General features: G+C 36.1%; 1 protein-coding gene across 1 annotated transcript in view; it reads left to right on the plus strand.

Moving 5' to 3' along the window:
- The window catches only part of RSF1 (remodeling and spacing factor 1), a 154,910-nt gene extending 130,925 nt beyond the window's left edge, over window positions 1-23,985 (plus strand). The window contains exons 10-16 of the mRNA XM_015103086.4: window positions 3,040-3,094; window positions 4,029-4,138; window positions 8,633-8,700; window positions 9,330-9,537; window positions 11,095-11,315; window positions 13,504-13,692; window positions 16,424-23,985. Of these exons, the coding sequence (XP_014958572.2) occupies window positions 3,040-3,094; window positions 4,029-4,138; window positions 8,633-8,700; window positions 9,330-9,537; window positions 11,095-11,315; window positions 13,504-13,692; window positions 16,424-16,992 (1,420 nt within the window). The 3' untranslated portion in view covers window positions 16,993-23,985. The remainder of the gene's footprint in view (window positions 1-3,039; window positions 3,095-4,028; window positions 4,139-8,632; window positions 8,701-9,329; window positions 9,538-11,094; window positions 11,316-13,503; window positions 13,693-16,423) is intronic.
- Window positions 23,986-24,234: the final 249 nt, after the last annotated feature.

Genomic DNA, 24,234 nt, shown 5'->3' on the forward strand with positions numbered 1-24,234 from the left:
AGAGGACATCTGTAATTGTGTGTGCCTTTAGATCACACACTAAATCCTATATGAGAGACCATTCTGACAAGGCAGGTTAACCGAATTGTTACTGTTGTTTGCTAATTTTCCCCCAGAATCTGGTTAACATAGCCTTCATTATTTATAGTTCCTAATGTATGTTTATATTAGAAGCTCTAAATAGCAAAATATGTGTGTTTCTAAAGTAAATAATACATTAACTGTAAATTTCAGGGGACTTCATCTCTTTTAAAAGTGAGCATTTTTATTCATCCAGTTTCAGATCTGTGAAACAATTTCTCTAGCATTCATCCTAACAGTTTGGAGCCTTGCTTACTCCCTGTGTCATAGTGCTAGAGCATCTTTCTCCTTGTTTGTGCTTTTAGTCAACATATATTGAACATTTATTGAGCACCTACTTTATGCCAGGCAGTGTAATCAAAATGAGGTATATAGTATATGGCTCTGGTATGATGAAAAAGAAGGATGTGTCAGTGAGTAATTAGTAACTAGCCAGCAACTGTCTATAGAACTGAAACTGTGATGCTTTGTGATGTCCGATGTTTCAGAAGTCCATGCAACTGATTTGTAAAGTCCCTTCCAGGACTTGGTGCCAGAAATTATTGGGAATTCAAATAGCTCTGTACTTCCAGAGTACTGTTACTAGTGCTTTGCTAGCACAGAGTTGGGTTTAATCAGGGTTGGCATTTTCCAGGTAATTTAACAGAGGGAAGGAGAGAAAAAGACAAGGAATTTGAAAGTGTATGCAAAGGAGTATTTATAATGATGGACCATGAAGTCTAAGCCAGGTAAGGGGGAAAGTAAGGATACAAAGGGAGTGCCAAAAAGTGAAGAGAGAGTAGGGTCAATGGATAGAGTTTGCACTGGAGTCAGGGAATTGTCAAAATCAGTGTACTAGAAGGAGTCAGCTGGGAAGTGAGTCAGTAGAAACCAGAAAACAGGTTCCTTGAAACTGAAATCTTAGAAGGCGTGTGGTAATAGTAAGGTCTGAGCCCAATATGATCATTAAACTATTTGGTGAGATGGAATGGAAGATGTAACTTTCCATAAGGTTACTAAGCAAGAAAATTCTTTGAGGAGAAGTCATACTTACCTTTAAGATCTTACTCAGATGTTAATATTACCACCTATTTAAGGTCTTTCCAGATTTCTCAGCTCTTTAGACAAAAATCTGTTCTTTTTTCACAGTTCCATTATACCTGTTCATATGGAGTACAGTCAGTTGTTTAATTGGGAGGGCAAGAACCATGTCTTATTTACCTTTGGATTTCCAAGTCTGATGTAAATCATGACCTAACCTGCAACATGACTATATGTTTTTTCCATTGAGTTGAGAAGAGAAATAATGGACGAGTGAAAATAAAGCTTTTGCAATACAAAAGAGGAAATTGATATCACAGCAAACTTGGTTAGAGACATGTCAGACATTTTTAATAACAGCTGAAGTTTTGACTTATCCATGTAGCCCTCCCTATTAATTTCAGGTAGTGCTGTTCTTCCTTTCCTGGTTTTTAGTTCATTAACTGTACTGTTTTTTAAAAAAAACAAGTTTTGTTTAAAATAATTTTATTATTTTTATATGCCAGTTTTTATTTAATAGCTTCATACATGTGTGCTAAGTTTCAGTTGTGTCCAACTTTTGTGACCCTTTGAGCTGTAGCCCGCCCAGCTCCTCTGTCCACTGGGATTCTCCAGGCAAGAATTCTCGAGGGAATTGCCATGCTGTCCTCCAGGGGATCTTTCAGACCCAGGGATTGAATGTTTGTCTCGGGCATGTCCTGCATTGGCAGTTGGGTTCTTTACCACTGGCACCACCTGGGAAGCCTAATAGTTTCATAACCTGTCTCTAAAAAGACTATAAAATTCTTGTTAGTTAGGGCCCAGAGTTTATAGGGCAGTAAAGGCTGTGTTCTAAAGAACCTACGCAACTAGATCATTAATGTCCTATGTAGGACATCACAAATGGAAGAGTGGTTACCATTATGTTTCTGTTTATTGGATCGTACAGTGGCATGTGGATACAAGAGCTCAGTTGTCCTTGGTGAATGGAATTAACTGTTAGAAAACCAGAGAAAACTACTGTTTTATACAGCAATTTTTGGTGTTTGAATTAAAATCAACAAAGGTTTCTTAGAAGGGAAACTCTGGATGTATCTTTACTGTTCATAAATCCACATTTCCTGGAAAAGTCTCAACTGGCTCTGAAGATAAGTTTTTTGTTAAGCATCCTGTGTAGTACAGAGATCTATAACTATGTTGCTGCTTTCTTCTCTGCAAACAAGAAGTGAATGGGTTTAGAATCTTTCATATACAGTATTGCTGAGAACTTCCAGCATAACAGAGATTCAGTTTGTCCGATCAGAGTTGGCATTTCATCTAATCACTTCATCAGTGAGTCACAGCATGGCTCTTTTCATCAAATTTCCTTATTTCATTTACAAGGTTTCTATTGCCTGGTATCAATCACTTCTGTAGCTGAGATTTTCATACCTTTAGTTTTGTGCCTGCCACAGATACCAATACTATAAGTTTCATACATATTAACTAATATGTTCATGACCTAGCTTCTGCTATTACCATAAAGTTGTAATTTTTAGTATTACCTATGTTAGTAATGTTTGCATAAGTTTTATTTTTGGCAAATCTCACTTTGTATGCTTTTTTTTTTTTTTTTTACTAACACAAGATTTATTAATATCCCTCTGTCAACCATGTACAGGGTAGTTTGATAGAAAACTTTGAAAACAGCCTTTTGAAATAGTCCAGATTCATAGTTCATGTCAAACAAACTTGTATTCTAAATAATTTTAACGAGCCGCATTAACATGAAATGCATAAATACAGTATAATATGAAGTAAAATGAAGTTTAAAGAAGCAAGTTTTACATTTCATATCTCTAGGGAGTCCTTTAAGCCAGTTAGACAATTCAGAGAAATTACCTATATGCTATTAAAAAATAATTACATTAGTATGTTCCAAAGCTACATTTTTATTTCTTTTGTCATTTTTTTTTAAAGGAAAGAACGCTTGGTGTATGTGGGTATTAGTATTGAAAACATCATTCCTCCACAAGTAAGTTTCTGGTTTATAGTATTTTTAGACAGGAGACTGCCAAAAGTGTTCTAAAATTTAATTCACTTTGTTATATGAGTGGTTTTAAATGTATAATATACCACTTTTATTGAAAATGAAATTTAGCACTTTCAAAAAATCGCCCATTTCCCTTATGATTGAAATTATGTGTGTACAGATAGCCCTAAAATGTAACATTGCATCCGAACTAAGTTTATAGCTCACCCCTATGGGGTTAATGTTCTGAGTTTTTACCCTATATTGGGTAATTTGTTTTTAGCTTCTTTCTGTGCTGTTTATGTAAAGTGACTAAAAAAATGGTTCAGGGATATTTGGTTTTTTATTTCCTGCTTTTGGTGATATTTTGTGTTCTTACAGTTTGGTTTCTTTGACGGGATATCATTGTTTTGCATTTATTAATCTAGTAATTAAGAAAGGTATGTCATGAGTGAAAATATATGTGACATGGTTTTCATTTGAAGACATTTTCTTCATTTCAAATGCAGTTTCATTCCAGGCTTAATTAAATCACACACTGAAATCACCTGTCTGGTTTTTTTTTCCGGAGCACCATGTCCCTTTCTTCTTCTAAATCCATTATTTCATTTATTCAGCATATCTGTTGACTATTTTATGTGTGTTAACTTTAGTTATTAGTAGGTAGACTTCATCATGATTGTTTTAAAAGAGGTAGCTATAAACTCACAAAAGCGTAAGTTTGATACAGAAGTATTTTCATCTTTTGATCCACCAGTATTATTTTTAATCTCTATACTGAGTGTTGCCCTGTTTATTCAGTTTTGAGGCGACCGTTTCACTTTTTTTTTTAACCTTTCACATGTGCTGCCTAGATGGACTTTAGAAAGCTATTAATTCTGAGGAACTTTGTTGTCTCATAATAGCCTGTGTATTTATTATCATATTTTTAAACCAGGAGCCAGATTTTTCAGAAGATCATGAAGAAAAGAAAAAAGATTCAAAAAAATCCAAAGCAAATTTGCTTGAAAGGAGGTCAACAAGAACACGGAAGTGTATAAGTTACAGGTATGAAATCTGTGGAAATGAAAGAGTGGAAACTGGTTTTAAAACAACCTTGCTTTTACCGTTACAGTAATCATTAGAAGTTGTATATATATATTTCTTAGTCACTGTCTTTAGAATCAGAATTTTAGAGCAGCCACCATCCTCTTTTCCAAATGTACATTTGTTCATGCTGTCCTCTTCTGTTTAAGATACTTTGCCCAGTTTCTGTAGCTCTGGAGATAAGGACTGACGCCTTTAACAAGGCCCGGAGCACTGCATAGTCTGCCCTGCTCTTGGCCTTTCAGCTCCACCTCATCCACATTTTCCCCTTTCTCTCGTTAGCCACATTGTCTTCTTTCAGTCCCTTTGTACAGACTGATTACTCTGCCTTGAAATTCCCTTCTATTTTTTTAACCTTGTTAAATAATAACCTTCTCTTAATCAAATCTCTCTATTATATGCCCTTATAGCAACCAGTTCTTCTCCTTGAGAGTACTTCTGTAGTTGTAACAATTGTGATTTTTATTTTTTGATTAATATTGCTCTCCTACACTACACTGTTAACATGAAGGGAAGTACCATGTCCGTGTTATTCATCCCTCTGTTCTTTACAGCTAGTATAGTGCTCCATTGGTGCCTATTGAAAGACTCAGTTAATGCAATCTGGTTTACCATCTGCCTTCAGAAGTACACCACAGAGAGACTTTTCCATGGTAACTCTGTTAGCAGCTAAACCTGGATTAAATCTTATCTTCTGATTGTTTATTCATCTAGTGTTCTCTCCACTAAACCACCCTGTCTCACGCAATAATAAATAACTGATATTTTAATTATTTTAGACCATTGTTACACAACAACAAAAGTCTTTTAACTTGAATAACTGGAGATGAGAAGCAAAATTGACTTTAGAGAATTTTGAGCTTGCTTCCTGTTTAAAAACTTTCATCAGTGATCATGAAAGAGTTCCCCTTGTGTAGTTTCTGTTGTTACTGTTAAAACTTATAAAATGCATTAGATCAGTAAGAGTAAAATCCTTCATGTTTATGGGAATGGTGTCTGTCTTATTCTTTTTTAAAAAAGAAAGACTTTGAAAAAGAAAAGGTACCTTTTTTTAAATAAAATTATTATAACTAGTGAAGTCAAAACCTAATGGAAAGTTCAAGTATTAAAGTTACTTCTACTACAACACAACCAATACATTCCTAAAAATTGCCATTGTTGTACAATCGCACAATAAAAGCCATAGGGGTTATGGAAAATATGGTGTTAGAGGCAAACAAAAATTTCATTAGTTACACATTAAAAAATATTTATAAAAATGGCAGTACCATTTGACACATGTTAAATGGTTAAGAGATAACATAAATACTACAATAAACAATGACCTTTTATGTTGAAAAAGCCCTGAAGCTGTCTGCAGAAGTAATTGTGAGGAGACTTGCAGTTTGTAATTTATTGTATAGTAGCATGAAGGGTTTTTAAAATCAGCCAGAAAGTTGTACTAGTTGCAGATGGTTGTAGCTTATAGCACACATAATGAGATTAGGGAGCCGATAGATATTTATAAGGCATGTGCACGTGTTTGTTTTGTGTATTCCTATGCAGCTGGTGCAGTTTTCTGTATTTACCTAGTGTTTATCGTGAAGAAAATTACGTATCAGGAAGTATGAAATACATGTTATGTTTGAAGTATTTCTTAATATATCAGTCATATTGGAACAAATTTACATAATCAGAATAAGCATTGTAGGAGAACTGTATTGTCCATCTGAATGCAGAATTCCAAAGAATAGCAAGGAGAGATAAGAAAGCCTTCCTCAGTGATCAGTGCAAAGAAATAGAGGCAATAGAATGGGAAAGACTAGAGATCTCTTCAAGAAAACTAGACATACCAAGGGAACATTTCATGCAAAGATAGGCACAATAAAGGACAGAAACAGTATGGACCTAACAGAAGCAAAAGCTATTAAGAAAAGGTGGCAAGAATACACAAAAGAACTGAAAAAGATTTGCCTTTTCTAAATCCAGCTTGAACATCTGCAAGTTCACGGTTCACTTACTGTTCCAAGCCTGGCTTGGAGAATTTTGAGCATTACTTTGCTAGTGTGTGAGATGAGTACAGTTGTGCGGTAGTTTGAACATTCTTTGACATTTCCCTTCTGTGGGATTGGAATGAAAAGTGACCTTTTCCAGTCCTGTGGCCACAGCTGAGTTTTCCAAATTTGCTAGCATATTGAGTGCAGCACTATCACAGCATCATCTTTTAGGATTTGAAACAGCTCAACTGGAATTCCATCACCTCCACTAGCTTTGTTTGTAGTGATGCTTCCTAAAGCCCATTTGACTTCTCATTCCAGGATATCTGGCTCTAGGTAAGTGATCACACCATTGTGGTTATCTGGACCATGAGGATCTTTTTTGTATAGTTCTGTGTATTCTTGCCACCTTTTCTTAATTGAAGAGTTTATTAAGGATAGAGTTTAGATGACATTTAAATGAAGAATAAGGCTCAAAGCGAAAGCAGGACTATGAAAGGGTCCATATCATATGTAGACTGCGTGGTTGACACAGAGTCCTCTTTTCTTGAAAACGATGAAGATGAAGTGTAGGGTGTTGTGTCTAACAGCTTATGCAAACTCTGAGTCTGAAATGTAAATCAGAACTTTTTATTTGTGTTAAAAGTGACTTAGATCCTCTAGTCAAGGGTGGGAGTTTCTTGCTTATTGGTATAATTTCCTTTGTTCAAAGGTTCTGATACTCTCTGAATTTAGAAAACAGAGTGTCTCAGTAAGAAGGTAGTAGTGCCTCAAAGAGATAGATTGTTGGGGACACAGTTTTGAGGGCATTAACTGTGGCCGCCTTTGCCTGGCAAAGTAATAAAAATTTTCTACTTAAAAAAGAAAGGAATAAAGTATCATTATTATGATACTTTACAGCTGCATCATGTCCTTGGGAGAATTCCCATTTTTCCATTAACTGCATCTGGCTTGATCTGTATCTCTTCTTCTAGCCTCGTGAATAGATGGACAGATTTTTTTCTTTCTTAGAATTCCTCTTAAGAAAAAGCTCAGTTACATCTACAAGGATGTTTTTCATAGCATTGTATGAAAAGATTGGAGGTAAAGTGTTGCATTTAAAAATATGTTGTAGAAGAAGAGTTCTTAGCCTGAAACTTGTGATTCCTTTGAAATATGTAAAATTTTATGTTTCTATAAGTATATGTATTTTTCTAGAAAGGAAGTCTGTAGCTGTAATGAATTTCTCAACTCCAAAGGGCAAAGTATTTGCTTATTAGTCTTATCTGTATTGTTAATCACTGGATAACTTTAATCCAGTGCTATCCAGTTTACTGTGGTTATGGGAATGTTCTGTTTCTTTGTTGTGCGGTATGGAAATCAGTAGCCATATATCACTGTTGAGCACTTGAAATATGGCTAGTGAGGAACAGCATTTTTTATTTTAATTAAATATAAATAGCCACATGAGCCTAGTAATTACTATGTTTAGCATAGTCTTCAACAAGTCCCCATATCTTTGCATCACCTCAGTTCTAAAGTGAAAGGAGCTTTGTATGTGAAAAAATCTTCAGAATCATCGAGTCTTGTTTTTTTTTTTTCTTTAGGTAGAAGAAAAAGTAACCCCCCCCTTTTTTTTTAATTTATTTGGCTGCACAGGGTCTTTTGTGGCATGTGGGATCTAGTTCCCCAACCAGGTATCAAACCAAGGGCCTCAGCATTGAGAGCTCAGAGTCTTAGCCACTGGACCACCAGGGGAGTCCCGAAAAAGCCCTTTTGAGAAAAAGTACATTGACCTAGTTTTAAAATTTTGACTGTCTGTATAAGAATTTCGGTAATAATGATAATATACTATATAAGAGCAACAATAATATATTCCTCACACTTAGTATTATTTCTGGAATACTAAGTTTGTTCAGTTTACTCTGTCATATGATTTGTATAATTGGGTTAGCAAACTATGATGTGTGGGCTAATCCAGCTCATTACTGGTTTGTGTATACCACATGGCCAGGAGTGGCTTTTATATTTATAAATGGTTGAAAAAAGAAAACAGAAGGAGAAAAGTATTTGAAAATCACATGAAATTCATATCACAGTGTCTAAAAAATAAAGTTTATTGGAACACAGTTACATTCATTCACTTTTTGTCTATGGCTGATTTTGTACTACAGAGTTGAGTAGTTACAACAAATACTGTATAGTCTACAAAGCCTAGGATATTTACTATCTGTCCCTTTAAAAAATACTTGTTGATGTCTGGTATAGATACTCTTTAAAAGTAAAATAACAACAATTTAGAATTAGATACTGATTTATAAAACTCTATTGTACCAAAGAAATTGAAGTTAACAGGAGTATGGGGTGATCTAATCCAAGTTCCACAGCCCTAAAGTAGCAGAGAGCAGTTTCATATTCTGGCCTTTTTTATTTTAGAGGCAATTTTCCTAGTCCATATGCCAGGACAGGCTATACAATGTGATTGTTGTATGTATTTTAGATTTGATGAGTTTGATGAAGCAATTGATGAAGCTATAGAAGATGATATCAAAGAGGCTGATGGAGGAGGTACGTGTTTATCATTCTCTTTTCTTCATCTCGCTTGGCCAGTATGTTAATTAAAATGCCCTGATTAAAGAGCAGCAAGCAAGCATATTTTCTCATTCTCCTCAATGTGTATCACAATCACTACGATGTTGACTGAGATTCAGAATAATCCATGGACATGGTGCCAGTGTGTAGACTCAGAGCTTACTAATTGTTTCAAAAGTGTGCTGTGCTTAGTTGCTCAGTCATGTCCAACTCTTTGCGACCCCATGGACTGTAGCCCGCCAGGCTCCTCTGTCCATAGGATTTCCCAGGCAAGAATACTGGAGTGGGTTGCCACATCCTTCTCCAAATCTTCCTGACCCAGGAATCAAACCTGCATTTTCTGCAGTGGCAAGAAGAGCCTTTGACAGTGAGTCACCTGGAAAGCCCCATTTAATAGGATAAACAAATGTAAAACTTTCTTGAAAACTCTAGTTAAAGCTGTGAGAAAATCGCATAGCTCTAGGAAGAAAATAAAGAAATCAAATGAAAAAGCTGCTAAGGACAATCTGTAGATGTCAAAGGGAAACTTTTAATAAACATGGAGTTGTCTTTCTCTCTCCCTCCCTCTCTTCCCCTCAACCCTACATCCCTGCCCCTGGACTCAGGAGTTGGCCGAGGGAAAGATATCTCCACCATCACAGGCCACCGTGGAAAAGACATCTCTACTATTTTGGATGAAGAAAGAAAAGAAAATAAACGACCCCAGAGGGCAGCTGCTGCTCGCCGGAAGAAACGCCGGCGACTAAATGATCTGGACAGTGACAGCAACCTGGATGAAGAGGAGAGCGAGGATGAATTCAAGATCAGTGATGGGTGTGTGGTCTGTCCGTAGATCCCATTCCCTAGGTCGAGGCTTGAACAGGGCTTCCAACCAAACTTGGCCCTGATGGGGCTTTTGTTCTGCATGTAGATGGTCTGTTTTCAGGGTACTTAAAACAGATTCAACGATGCTGATTTTGGCTCTTCCTAGATTAAAACGAAGTTTTATGGGTGTTTGGGGTTACAAGGAGTCGGACACAACTGAGCAGCTGAACAACAACTATTTATTTATTTATTGGCCAAGCCATGTAGTGTGTGGGATCTTAGTTCCGTGACCAAGGATTGAAGCCATGCAGCTTGCATTGGTTCCCAGTCAAGTGAGAGAAATGGGCAGGTATAAGTAATTAGAAACTATTTACTGGTGACCTATAGGGGTTTGGGTTGGGGCATGTAATTCTATACTGAATTACAGTATAGAAGCTTTCTTCTATAATGTCAGAAAGCTTCTCTACAGAGCAGATATATGGAAGGAATACCACAGTTTCTCCTCTCAGATTGTTAGTGGAGGAAACAAACATATAAACCACAGAAAAGTCCTTCTGCATGATTGCTACTAAAACATAAGGCAGGGTACAGAAGAGGGCCATATCAATCCAGGGAGGTCAAGGAAAGCCTCAGAGTGGAAATAAAGCTCTGTATGAAATGTGAAGAATGAATTGGGCAGATTGATGAATTTGGGATTAGAAGCAGTATAAAGAAAAATAGTATTCTAAGCAAAGAAATCCTGTCCAGGGCAGCCAGGCATAAAATGTCATAGAATATTTAGGAAACTCCTGGTTTGTCAGGATAAAAAGAATTAAGGTAGCAGCAGAGATTGCCCTGCTAGAGATGTAGCCAAGGCATAAAAAGGAACCAGATGATGGAGTTTTATGTTTGTCCTGCATAAGAATGATGAAAACCCACTGAAGAGTTTTAAATACCAGACTGATATGAGGTTTATGTTTCAGAAAGATTCATCCTGGAATTCGTTGGTAGGATTTATTGAGGGGAAATGAGCATAGAGATTAAAGAGACTTTGGGGAATTGCTATAGTAGTTTAGATGGGATATGAGACCCTGAACTGAGAAAAGGTATCAGGTTTGAGATATCTTTATGAAGTAGACTCAAGAGGAATTAGTCATTGATATGAGAAATGAACAGGGAGAAGGAAATTGGGATAAATTCCAAGTTTCTGCCTTGAATTACTAGATGGGTGATAGTACCAAATACCAGGCTAGGGAACAGAAGAGAGGAGTAGGCTAGGAAATAATGAGTTCATTTTTGGACATGTTGAATTTGAGGCACATGGGGGACTTCCCAAGAGGCAAAAGCAATTTATGTACAAAAATGAGCATCAATTGATCTTCATAACTCCTTTGGAAAAAAAGAAAAGAATGGGTGCAAAACAGCTCTTCGTTTTAGAAACAGGGAAATTGATCCAGTGACCTAGATATTTCCAATAAACATTGCTTAATAATTTCACTGGACTTGTTAGAATTTGAACTGAGAACTCCAAAATGGGCTCATGGTTATAAGTGTACCATCATAATTCATCCGGTTTCTCTTGGATAGATCTCAGGATGAATTTGTTGTATCTGATGAGAACCCAGATGAGAGTGAAGAAGACCCACCATCTAATGATGACAGTGACACGGATTTCTGTAGCCGAAGACTAAGGCGACACCCCTCCCGGCCTATGAGGCAAAGCAGGCGTTTGCGGAGAAAGACCCCAAAGAGAAAGTGCTCTGACGATGACGAGGAGGAGGAGTCTGAGGAGAACAGCAGAGACTCTGGTAAAGATAATTCATATCCACAGCTCACTAAGGAAATTCTTGTAACTTCTGGAATTAAAATTTCTTAAAATTCTGTTCAGTTGTAATATAAGCTGTCTGATGAAACTTTGTGTTCTATTCTTACAACTCACCACTGATTAAATCTTTCACATAAAGCACGTCTGAGAAGACAGATACGGACGGATGTGTTAACTTCATGCCAAACTTGTTTACAGTCGTGATGAATCCTTTTGGTGGCATGTGTTTCCATGCCTAGACTTCACCTCCAGAGTGTTCTTAGGAATCGTTTTTATTATTTTATTTTGGGGGGGAATTGTTTTTAATAATCTGAGAACATTTTTTCTCAGATGTCTAGCTGTTAGGGAAAGATCACTAATTATTTCTAACATTTAGATCATAATCAGTAATTTATTAGTTTTTATAAGTTATTAGTGATTGATGTTATTTATTCATCCCTATTAATTAAAGAGAGGCATGGCAGCTAAATCGACAGATAAGATGCTCCATGGGATTGGCAGATAGGTAGCTGTCGTCTTACTGAGGAAATGCTACAGACAAGAGTATTATATCCCAACTCGGGCCAGGCTTGTGGAGTTTTTTGTTTTGTTTATATCTTTTTCTAAACCTTTTGAGTAAGTGGAGACATCAGGCCCCTTTACCAGTGATTATTTGCTGAAAACAAGAACATTTTCTTACATAACCATAGTATAATATCAAAATGGGGAATTTTTATATTGATAAAATACCATTAATTTGTCAATAGTACACATTCAGATATCACGAGGTGCCCCAGTATTGTCCTTTATGTAAACATTTTTTCCTGGTTAAGGATCTAGTTCAGGATTACGTTATGCACTTATTCATGTCTCTTTGGTCCCCTTTTATCTGTAATATTCCTGAAATGTTGTCTTTGTTGACCACAACATTTTTTAAGAGTACACACTAGTTATTTTGTAAAATATAACTCATTTGGTTTTATGTTTCCTTGTGATTAGATTCTCGTTACACATTTTTGGCCAGAATATCACATAATTAATGTGTGTCCTCCAAGTCTCTGGTATTTTCCCTTTGTAATTAATAAGTAATTCTTACAAGATATTTGAGGCTGTAAATGCCTTGTTCCTTATCAGATGTTGCATCCACTAGTTTTAGCATTTGTTGATGATTTTCTAACTCCTTCCTTCCTTTTTATTGCTTGCTCTTCTGTAAGAAAGAGCTTTCTGTTCTGCCCTGCATATGAATTTCTTTGGTATCAGTATGGATTTAATGGATTCTTATTTCGGTCTTATTACCATCACTATTTTGACTCGGTTCGTCCTAGATTTGGCCTCTGGGGACCCCTTTAAACTGTTGGCTAGCAGTTTTAAAATATCTGAAATCCATTAGAGAACAAAGCTAGATGTGATGATTCAGTGAAATGTGTTAGCTTTCCTGAAAACTACTCTGACATAATGTCATAGCCTGATTTTGTTTTATTGATCAGCAATGACTGACAGGAACAGTGCTATTTAGCCGTGCTTTGTGAGTTAAAGTAGCCCTGTGAGTTGTATTCAGCAGATTTTAATTCTGCATGGGTAAAAGCCAAACGTGTAACCCCAGCTCTGTACTTGAAACAAGCTCATCAGTTTTCTATGGTTAGAAAGTTTAACCTCTGCAGTGCATTATGATGCTATGAATGTAGCCATACAGCTGTATTCATAGGAACAGCAGGTTATCATGAGGCAGAACAGTAACCATCCACCAAGAAGAACAGTTGTGGCAGCCATGCAGCCGACTGGGTAGCTCTAGGTTGTAAGATAAGGTTTATGAAAAACTTTTTTTTTTTGCTGTGCCATAGGATCTTAGTTCCCCCACCAAAGATTGAACCCAGGCCCTTGGCAGTGAGAGCACAGAGGCATAGCCACTGGACTGCCAGGGAATTCCCAATAAAACATTTTTTAACCTTGAGGTTGACTGCTAGTAGGATACATTTGTGAGCTTTGGCATTAAAACTCCCCTGAGATGTACTCATATTATTAAGAAGAAAATTAGAGATTTATAAAAGTTACTGTTCATGTAAAAGTTATGACTGAACTCTGTGTAATAGCTTTATATTTTTATAAGCTAAACTAACATTTCTGTTTGGTGGAATTAAAAATTAAAATTTGTGCTTCTTCTTCCTTTCTACCCACCCCCTTTTTTTAAACAGAAAGTGACTTTAGTGATGACTTTAGCGATGATTTTGTAGAAACTCGGCGGAGAAGATCTAGAAGGAACCAGAAGAGACAAATTAACTACAAGGAAGATTCAGAAAGTGATGGTTCCCAGAAGAGTTTACGTCGTGGTAAAGAAATCAGACGAGTTCACAAGCGTAGGCTCTCTAGCTCAGATAGTGAAGGTAAGGAATAGCTCTCCAGTTTACAGACATTTGGACAAGGCAGCAGTACAAATTATAAAAGCGAACTCATGATTATGATTCTGTACCATTTCTTAGAAATTTAATATAGCCCATAGTATCTTTGAGATAAAATCCATTATTTTATGCCTGGTTAGCTTGTAGTTTAAATAACTGAGCCTTGATAAGATACTAATTTTTAAGTTCTTCATTGTAATAATTAAATTCTTCATTGAAACTAGAAGAGTATAAGAAAATTGTGATCTGTTAACAAGATTTCTTTTGCTTCTTGATAATTTATGGCCCTGATTTTGAAATAACCTCCTGTGCCCTGAATAGCTGGACAGTTGCAAGTCAAGAGTGCCTACTGTCTCTCTTCACCTTAACAGTGAGCTTTAGTCAGTAAACTTTTTTTATTTTTTAATAGCTTTAGCTGTGCACCATATCAGAATTACGAGCTCTAAAATATGAATTTGTGATGTCCGCTTAGTCTTTGTAGTTATTTATTCTAGAGTTCTTCTCATTTTAACTGATTCTAACCTTCACCTTCCTCCATTTCTTTTTTATATATTTAATTCTCCATTGTTTGTGATCTGTATTGAAGATTATTTGCTTTCATAGATCCTTGTCAATTAAATTTGAGCCCAAGCCAGGAGAGTAAGGGAAGAAAATGTTTGGGTATGGAAGACTAAAGAAGGGAGGTAAACATCTGGGTGAATGTGTATCTCTTCTTGTGTCATTAAAGACAAATATAATTAATTCAATTATTAAATACTTAATGAACTAATCACTGTCCTGGGCACTGGGGATAGAACAGTGAAAAGAATAACCAAAAATACAGCTTCCTCATGTAACTCTTATTTTTGTTGGGGGAAGAGAGACAATAACCATGACAAATAAGTAGATATATTAGGTGGAGATAAGTGCTGTGGAGAAAAGTAGAAAGGGAGGGTTGGAGGAGTAGTTGGAATTTCAGATAGAATACCAAAGGAATGCCTCCCTCAGAAGTCAGCATTTGAGTAAAGACCTAAAAAAAAGAGTTGATTCCCACCTGTGGTGAGTAGGGACTATTACACAAAAGTGGGGTCCAGGTGATCACCGCACAAAAGCCAATAAATAGGCCAGGTTGGTGGAAAGGAAAGTTTGCTTTATTTCAGATGCCAGGCACTGGTGAGGGGTGGAAGGGGTTGATGAGGGGTGGGAAGGGTGGGCATCTGTTCAAAGGCTGACTCCCCTCCTGACAAGCAGGGCATGAGAGCTTTTGTAGGCTGAGGGAAGGGGCTGCATGCAGAAGCAGCACAGTCAACTCAGATTGGTCATCAGTCGTCTGACCAGCATCCTCTTGGCTGTTTTAAGTACGGTTAATCTTCAGTTCCAGGGTTGGTTTATTCCTGTTTCTTTGAAGCCAGTTCTTGGGATTGTAGCAGCTCACATCACAGCTACAGTCTGGCCATGATGTAGTTAACTTCTTCATCTGGGGTTTCAGTATCTGTAAGACAGCTCACAGGATGAGGCTCAGAATGTTGTCTATAGCCCTTGAGAAAGTAACTAAAGGTCCTTGACTATGCTTAATGACTACTTTATTATTATTTGATCTCCTTTGACTGTTTTTCTTTGTTTCTGCATTCTCTCATTTCTCTGATTGAACTTACTCTTTGACTAAAGTTCTCCACAGAATTTAGTTTGTGGAAACGCAAGCAGAAGACATGGAGGGCAAGGACCATAGAGTCTTACTCTGTTTAATACCATATTGGATAGTTAGATAATGCATTAGGCCATTGTATAGACTTCAGACTTTATTCTGTGTGAAATGAGAAATAATTGGAGGATTTTGTGCAAAGGAGTGATATTATCTGACTTAAGTTTTAAAATGGTATCTATGTTATGAGTAAATTAAAGGGTATAGGGAAGGAATATAGGAGTTTAGTTGGGGGGTCATTAAAATAGGCCAGGAGAGAGATGATGGTGGGTGAGACTAGAGCAGTAGCAGTAAAGGGGTGAAAAGCAGTCAAATTATGGATATATTTGAATATAGCCCACAGAATTTACTGTTGGATTAGATGGGAAAAAGAAAGGAATCAAGGATGACTGAGTGATTAGAAGAATTGAGTTGCCAATAACTAAGATGGTAGAGACCAGAATTGTGCAAGGTTGAGGAGGAAGTGTAGGAGCTTGGTTCTGCCTGTTTAGAAATCCAAGCATAGATGTTGAGTAGGCAATTTGATACATGAGCCTGGAATTTGGGGATTAGTTGCCTAAAACAAATGTGAGAGTCACCATCAAATGGGTGGTATGCAAAGCCATGAGACCAGGTGAGATCAAGTATAGACAAAAGAAAACGTTTAAGGGCTACCAAGGACATGTAATAACATGGAAAGAGAGTGCAGTATTTCAGATGCAGTGCTTAGTTTTAATTTTTCCTTATCGGTATGTTTACACAATTCTCTTAATTTGAGGGTTAGTGGGAAGGAGTTTCTTAGTTTGTGACTAACCTGCCTTTATTTAATTAAGGATTTTGCTCTTTCCTAAAATCATAGATAAAGTATACTGTGAATCATATTGGACATTGTGATAATGAGAAGAGAGATAAATGAGGCCAGTTATTGAAGGGAAATATTTATGTACAAGCAAGTCTGAAAGTAGGACATGGGATGAATATGGGAGGAAGAAGAGGATTACTTATATCTGTTAATGGTTAACTGTGCCATTGGCTTAAATGTGCTATTTATTCTAGAGAGCTATATGTCCAAGAACTCTGAAGATGATGAGCTAGCTAAAGAATCAAAACGGTCAGTTCGAAAACGGGGTCGAAGCACAGATGAGTATTCTGAAGCAGATGAGGAGGAAGGAGAAGGTAAACCATCCCGAAAACGGCTACACCGGATTGAGACAGATGAAGAAGAGAGTTGTGACAATGCTCATGGAGATGCAGATCAACCTGCCCATGACCGCCAGCCCAGGGTCCTGCCCTCAGAGCAAGACAGCACCAAAAAGCCCTATCGGATAGACAGTGATGAGGAGGAGGACTTTGAAAATGTAGGCAAGGTGGGGAGCCCATTGGACTATAGCTTAGTGGACCTACCTTCCACCAATGGACAGAGTCCTGGCAAAGCCATTGAAAACTTGATTGGCAAGCCAGCTGAGAAGCCTCAAACCACCAAGGACAGCAGCACAGCCAGTGCAAGCCTGGCCCCCAATGGGACAAGCGGTGGGCAGGAGGCAGGGGCACCAGAAGAGGACGAAGATGAGCTTTTAAGAGTGACTGACCTTGTTGATTATGTCTGTAACAGTGAACAGTTATAAGACTTTTTTCCATTTTTGTGCTAATTTATTCCACGGTAGCTCTCACACCAGCGGGCCAGTTATTAAAAGCTGTTTTATTTTTCCTAGAAAACTCCACTACAGAATGACTTTTTAGAAGAAAAATTTCAACAGACCCTGAAGTCTTTCTGTGAAGTGACCAGTTTTGAACTTTGAAGATAAATAATTGCTGTAAATTCCTTTTGATTTTCTTTTTCCAAGTTCATGGTCCTTGGTAATTTCAGTCATGGGGGAAAAAAAATCTTATTATAACAACAAAGATTTGTATATTTTTGACTTTATATTTCCTGAGCTCTCCTGACTTTGTGAAAAGGGTGGATAAGAATGCATTCCAAATCTGTGAGGGCCCAAAACAGAATTAGGGGTGGGAGAAAGCACTTGTGCTTTTAGCTTTTTCATATTAAATATATATTATATTTAAACATTCATGGCATAGATGATGATTAACAGACTGTTTAAAAGTTCAAGTCCGTATTGTTGCAATTTAAGAATTGTAGATAACATCATACATAAGTCATTTTACTAATGGCATTCATGAAATCAACTTGTTTACTATTGGAGATAACCACGCTTAAAAAAGAAGAGACCGATAAAAAATACCATCATAAAAAACTGTAACCTAAGTTTCTGTTATAGCGGAGTTTCTTGTTTTAAAAAAAAATCATCTGAAAAGCATTTGTATAGTAAAATATATAATGAAGCTTTGACAACCAGGTTGTGCTAATAGCAAATTTTTTTTAAACAGCTTTATGCAGTGGTGATGACGTGGCCTTTAATATGCCATCATGGAGAGTTATTAGTGAAATGAGTGTGGTCTTTCTTAAGGCCTGAATGGACTGTAAACTTTGCAGATAATGTAACTCTTGTTTTCTGGCCACTTAATATTTATCTGAATTATCATTTTCAAAGAAATACACCTATACATAACATACATGAAGATAATGGATGCTAAGCTGACTGCAGTATTTTAGCACATTTGAAGAAGGGGAAAGGATTTTCAGGTGAATTTTAACTGGTCTATTCTTGCCCTTAGTATCTACTTCAAATTGAAGTCTACAAACAAAGCAGTTCCTTTGGGAGGTTTTTAGTTTGAATTTTAGCATGTGTGTGTGTGTGTGTGTGCACGTGTGTGCGCGCGTGTGCGTATGTGTATGTGTGTGTGTTAGAATTTCCTATCTGCCTGGATATATTAGCAGGGTTTGAATGTAGTTTTGGCCATTGGCCATTAGACTTCTATTAAAATTCATTAATAGTCACATGACCAACATAGAGTTGATTGAAAACCACCAATATACTTAATAGATATATCCATTTCAAACATCTCAACATTTTAAAGAAAGATAAGCCCTTTGTTTCAAGAAAATAGGGGTTTGTAACTATCTAACATGTAATTGACACTAAAATATGAACTTTGTCTTAGTTTTTGTTTCAGCTGTAAAATTTCAGGCAGAGCCATAAATAACGTTGTACAGAGTGTAGCACTTGTGATTAAACCTTGTCTGTCAAATTCTGAAACCTTCAGCCGTTACTTCTGTGAATACTTTTGCCCTGGGATTGGGTTTTCTGTTTCAGTGTTGTGTCTGTTGCCGGCAATGGACACACCATATCTGCTGCTGGCCCAAGGAACTTCATTAATTTTTCTTTCCAAATTAAGCATTCTGTGTGCTAGTCAGTGAATAATAAAGCACTTCTCTTTTTTATTATTAAAAAGCTGGCATTAGACTTGCATTATAAATACCTCTAGAAACTTCCTGCTCTTTTTTTTCCTCCCTTCACAGGTGTTGCCCTTAAATCTTATCTTTTGGCCTTGAAAGTTTATAGCTGTTGTTTTTCACTTGTTGGTTCCTGTTTGTTTTGTTTCACCTTAGTTCTGTAGTACCTGCCCATTAATATTTTTGCTTTGATTCTAGCAGTGTATATGTATCTGTATAAAAAATAAAATAATGAAAGCAGCCTAAAAATAGGATGCACCAGTAGCATGTGGTTCCAAGCAAGTTGTGATTTTTATTTTGAGACAATATTCCACCAGAAGGGAGTAAAGGACTTATATTCCCAGACAGTAAGTAGGGCTGTGTAAGGAGCCACATTCACTTACCAGGCCTGCTTTCTGGCTATTTTTGTCCCATTTATTTGAAAGTCAGTTAAGAATGTGAGCCTTTTAACAATATAAACAGGAGGCAATAGAAGGGTTCCTATTAATGCATGGTAAGTGGTTAGAACATGCAGGTGGCCTATCCTGCCCCCGTCCTCTGCTACCATTTTAGTCCTGCAACGGGGTGAAGCCACTAAGGTGTAGAAAATCTCTCTCTCTACCTCCGGACACACGAGCTTCTGCTTCAACCTGTTCTCTTCAGTTAAGCAAACGACAAGAAGTATTAAATGGGTAGATTATTTATTTTACAGAATGCCTAATGTGAAATAAGTTCTTTTTACCCTTCTGCCATAGAGAGCAAAAGGTTAATTTTTATCTTAGTAAAGACTGAGTATTCCATTTAGCAAATGTCTCACTGACATGGGTTATGATGCCACTTTTGCTGCCTGTTATTTTCCAAACTTGAATTAAGTGTTTGTGAACTTAATAGTGAGTGTTTCCTTTTGAATTCCCTTTACATTCTGATTATAAACCAGTTAACTTTGCTTCATCTACAAAGAGTACAATCCAAGCACCTGATAGTTACAAATTATCATGCAGATAGGTTAATTATGGCTGATGAAATGTTGAACAGTTCACAAACAATTCTGCTGCTTGGTGTTTAGATTCAGTCCCTCAAAGAGTCTTGTGTTTGCTGAAATACCAACTCTGAACATGTTTTGAAGAAGTAAAAACAAAATATAGGAAAAAGAGAATGTTCTATATCCAAAGACATAATTCAGTCATTAGGAACGATCCTAATTCAGACATTAGGACTGCTGTACAGGAAAGCAGCGATTCATCTTGGATGAATGTTTAGAACATCTTGGATTCTTGTAGTTAGAGTACTGACCATGGATTTAGGCTCCCAGTAGCTGCTGTGTAATAATAGAACCCTTTAATACTCTAAAACCCCTTTTTGGAAGTATGAATCGGACTCCCAATATCAAACTCCACTATAGCAAATGTATTAAGGAGAGATGTAGTTTAGTACTCAGAATATTTAGTTTGCAGTTTCTGTAAAGGTTTGAAAACTAGCCAAATTTTCACAAAGCAGAAACTTTGAATTAAAATTTATGAAAACTCAGACTGAAAATAATATGTTTTTGTTTTGTAGACATGTGCTGATGAAATAGTGTTTCGTGTAAACATTTTCTATTGTTGGCACAGTACTAGAGAATGATGGCAGAGATATTTCAAGAATATACCTGATTTATTAAGGATGGATTTCCTTGGCACATCTTTTTCCAGTTGGTCGAGGCTGCAGATTCCAAGAATAAAAAGGAGTTTCATTTAGAATAAATTCATGTGTGATTTTTTTTTTAATGACCTACCAAAGAATCAAGGACTTCAAATGCTAAAGAAGTTGTTGGAAAAAAGATTTTTAAACAAATTAACAGGACATTACAAACTCCAGTTTTTACTTTTCGATTGATGGAACCCATCCCATGATATACAAAGAACATATATAAAGAAAAATGTAAGCCTGCTTAAGTTTAAAAAGAGGGGAAATGTTAGCTATTTTTAAGTGGGGTTGATGGAATTTTCTCCGTCACAAAGAATTCCTTTTTAGCCTATGTTTGTGGGGATAAGAGGTGTTAGCCATTCTCTAGTCCTACCGTACAATTGAAAGGAATCTTATTGAATCTACAGGTTTAATGTTCAGAAAAGGTTGTGAACTCTGCCCTTCACCAACAGTGAACAAGGTCCCTGATTCATGGCATTGCCTCACAGCTATAGGACAAGTATTCAAAACCCAGATATTTTTAAAATGGAATGAACATATATATGTATGTGTATATATATATAAATTAATATGTATATACATATCTTAGATGTTAGAAGAAATAAAAATGAACGCTTTGAAGTTATTTGACACAAGAAAAAAGACATAATTGTAACTGATATGAGATTATGAACATAATTTAATTACAGAAAGCCTAGAGAAAAATAGTGAAGTTCCTCTTCTTGGTTTAACATCCTGGTTCTGCCAAGAAGCAAGAATGCCAAGACTGCATACCTTCTGTATCTACTTAGTCCTCTATTTAATATCTGTTATTAAACCTCCTTAGAATAAAATCCATTCCTATTTTATCCACCATTCCCAGTGTGTACCTGTAATCCTACCTTGGAAGTGGCAAGCTAACTGCTGATTTACTTCACTGTTTTATATCAATCCTGAAAGACAAGAACTTTTATTATCAATGTATTTAAACTGAGTTGTTATATGTATAATTAATAATTTGTCTTCAAAATATTTCACTCAAATTATCATTTTTTTGAGTGCCAAGAATTGCTAAGTAACTATGTAACATATATGAAGATAGTCATTCCCCAGCAATCAAGCAGTCATTATAAGCCAAAATGTAGTGTACTTGGTATGTAACTACTCTAGACGGTACACTCAACACTTAAAAATTCATGTAAACCCTCTCAGAAATTGATTAGAATACGATTTCCATTAGTGAATTTTTTTTCATTTTGCTCATGTCAATTTTCTTTTTCATTTTATATTTATACCATTTCACTCTGGGAAATACTGAAAACCCAATTCTGGCACATTGTAGTGATTTCAGTTAATAAAAGATTTTTATTTTAATAACTAAGATGTCTATCCTATGCATAAGTTATATCAAAGGACATAACAATTATTAGACAAATATAAATTAATTAATCTCCTTAGACATTGTGAATGAGAAAAAAAAAAAAACATTTTTAAAGGAACTACATTTGTGTTTTTTTTTTGCCAAACCGGTACAAACTAGAAAATGCACTAAGGACTGAGTGACCTGCCTTGTTCATTTTGCCACTGGATGATGTAAGTTAAGAATGGAATTGTTAGCCCTAACTATATATTTTCTTGACTTTCATCAGTTTCTAAAGAAATATAATTTAAGTGTTTGGGGTTTTGTTTGACGTGTATTTATTGAGTTCTGGTCTTAGACCAGGAGCTATCTGCATGTCACATTTATTGGATGGCCAAGAACACAGTTATTGGGAGACTTAATGGCTCAAAATCTTCTGAATCATTTAACTTATTTTGTATGTTGCAAAAGAAAAAAAGTTTATTTTGCTTGAGAGTCACATTTTTATAACTGTACAGCTTTTAAGGGATGGGAGGTGGAAAATACCCTAAAATAGGATGTAGATTTTTACAATTGTGTTTATGCTAGAACATCTACAGGTGCATTATGTAATTAAACCTAAAATTGTTTAAAATTTTGTGCCATGGTCTTTTTCATTCTGCCCTTTAGCAGAGTTGGTGCATGTCAATACTGCTATATGGACAAGCCTTGAAATTAGGCTAATAACCTGTCTCCAAAGCTTTAAGATCATTGCATGAAAATTACACACACACACATACTTAGACATCCATACATAGATTTAGTTTATTTTAGTGTAAATGGATTTTCAATTTTAGAACAGCTATTATAGCTCAAATTTGGCAGTTAATGATACTTTCTTAAAGTGTGTGATTTTCGTGATGCTTAACTAGGGTTTTCTCAGTGTTGGTCTGGTGTTGTGTTCTGTTATGAAAGTAATGTGTTGATCATCGTATCTGAATTGTAGCTTGCCCAAACCCACCAGGGTTTTTTATACACCTTGAAAGGGTGTACCCTGTGTTGGGATGGGGGGATTGGGAGTGGAACACAGCTTTGTTTCTTTTCAATCTGTAAAAGAAGTAAAAACAAAGAATTGTTCGATTTGGTTCTTGTAGACTCAATTCAGTAGACTTAATTCCACAGGAATAGTTGTCTGCTGGAGACATGGCAGGAAGGGATATCAGATTCAAATTCAAATTCCCTTCTCATTTGATAAATACTTTGAAATCTTACAGAGCTGCTAATTATAGCAGTCTTTTACATGGCACATTTTTGATACGTTATATTGACACCTCTGTTTAAACACTAGTGCTTTTTGCCATCTGATAATGTACCATTCTGATTTCTCACTTTTGTAGCACAAGTGTATTCTTGTAAAGAATTAAATTCATAACTTCTACCTAAGTTACCTTTATCTATTTCCAGTTATTGTGGGATGTCAGTTTCTTTGCTATCCTCGTCTATTCAGAAATGAAGCTTGGGAATCATAAATTTCCAGGCAAAGAATATAAATCCCAGATAAGAATTTGTAGATGGTATATGTTAGATTCCCATTTTAAACTAATAGCTAGGATCCAGGGAGTGTTTGATCAAAATGCCTCTTGGGTTTTCAGACATGCTTATATGAAATGCTTTATTTTCCTATGCATAAAAAATATTCCTAGATACGTTCTCAGAATGCTTTATTTTGTTTCTAGGAGATGAGCGCTAAAGCAGACTCCAAGATTAACATAAAACTCTTGAGGTAATAAGGAATGTGGTATTAGCTAAACAGAAGCTGGCATGCTCTCTGCCACTTAAGACATACTGCATGTATAAGGGGGGGAAAGACATGAAAACTGGAAGTGTGATTCCAATAACGCACAAAGTAAATTTTGTGCATAGAAAATACGGGAATTCCTGGTAGCTTAAAGCTTCGGGGGTTAACTGCAGTGTATGAACACCTAGTGTGTTAGAATTGCAGTGCATAGTTGTTTGAATACAATATTCCTTGTAAGTGACAACCAAAATATGTTGTGGCTCGTGCCAATATTTTTGTTAATGAAATGTTCAATGTCTCACTACAGTCTGATCAGAACTCTTGGTGTTATAAGATAGGCCTAAAAGCTATTTTATGGCTACTGGCCTAATTGTGTAACTTTTTTCTTTCAAAATGTTTTATTATAATACTTCTGTCATTTCTTTCACTTAATATATGTCAATTGTCATAATAAAAAATTAAATAATTTGATGTATTTAGCATGATGTGTTTGCAGATTTAGTTTATTCTAAACTTTGTAGCACATAGAAAGCTAAGAATTTTCTGTAACTGTTGATGATGGTTGAAAGTTTTTTATTACCCCAGAATAGATGAACTGTTCTCTTACAATCTAGAAAGTAAATTTGCAAGTCATCAATTTTCCCAAAATAATTGTTACAGCTGTTCAAGGATGTGAATTACAGATATTAGGAAGCTATTCTTGATTTCTATCTTCAGTCTCTGGAGAACTG

Source organism: Ovis aries, chromosome 21 (assembly GCF_016772045.2).
Source record: "Ovis aries strain OAR_USU_Benz2616 breed Rambouillet chromosome 21, ARS-UI_Ramb_v3.0, whole genome shotgun sequence".
Lineage (NCBI taxonomy): Eukaryota > Metazoa > Chordata > Mammalia > Artiodactyla > Bovidae > Ovis > Ovis aries.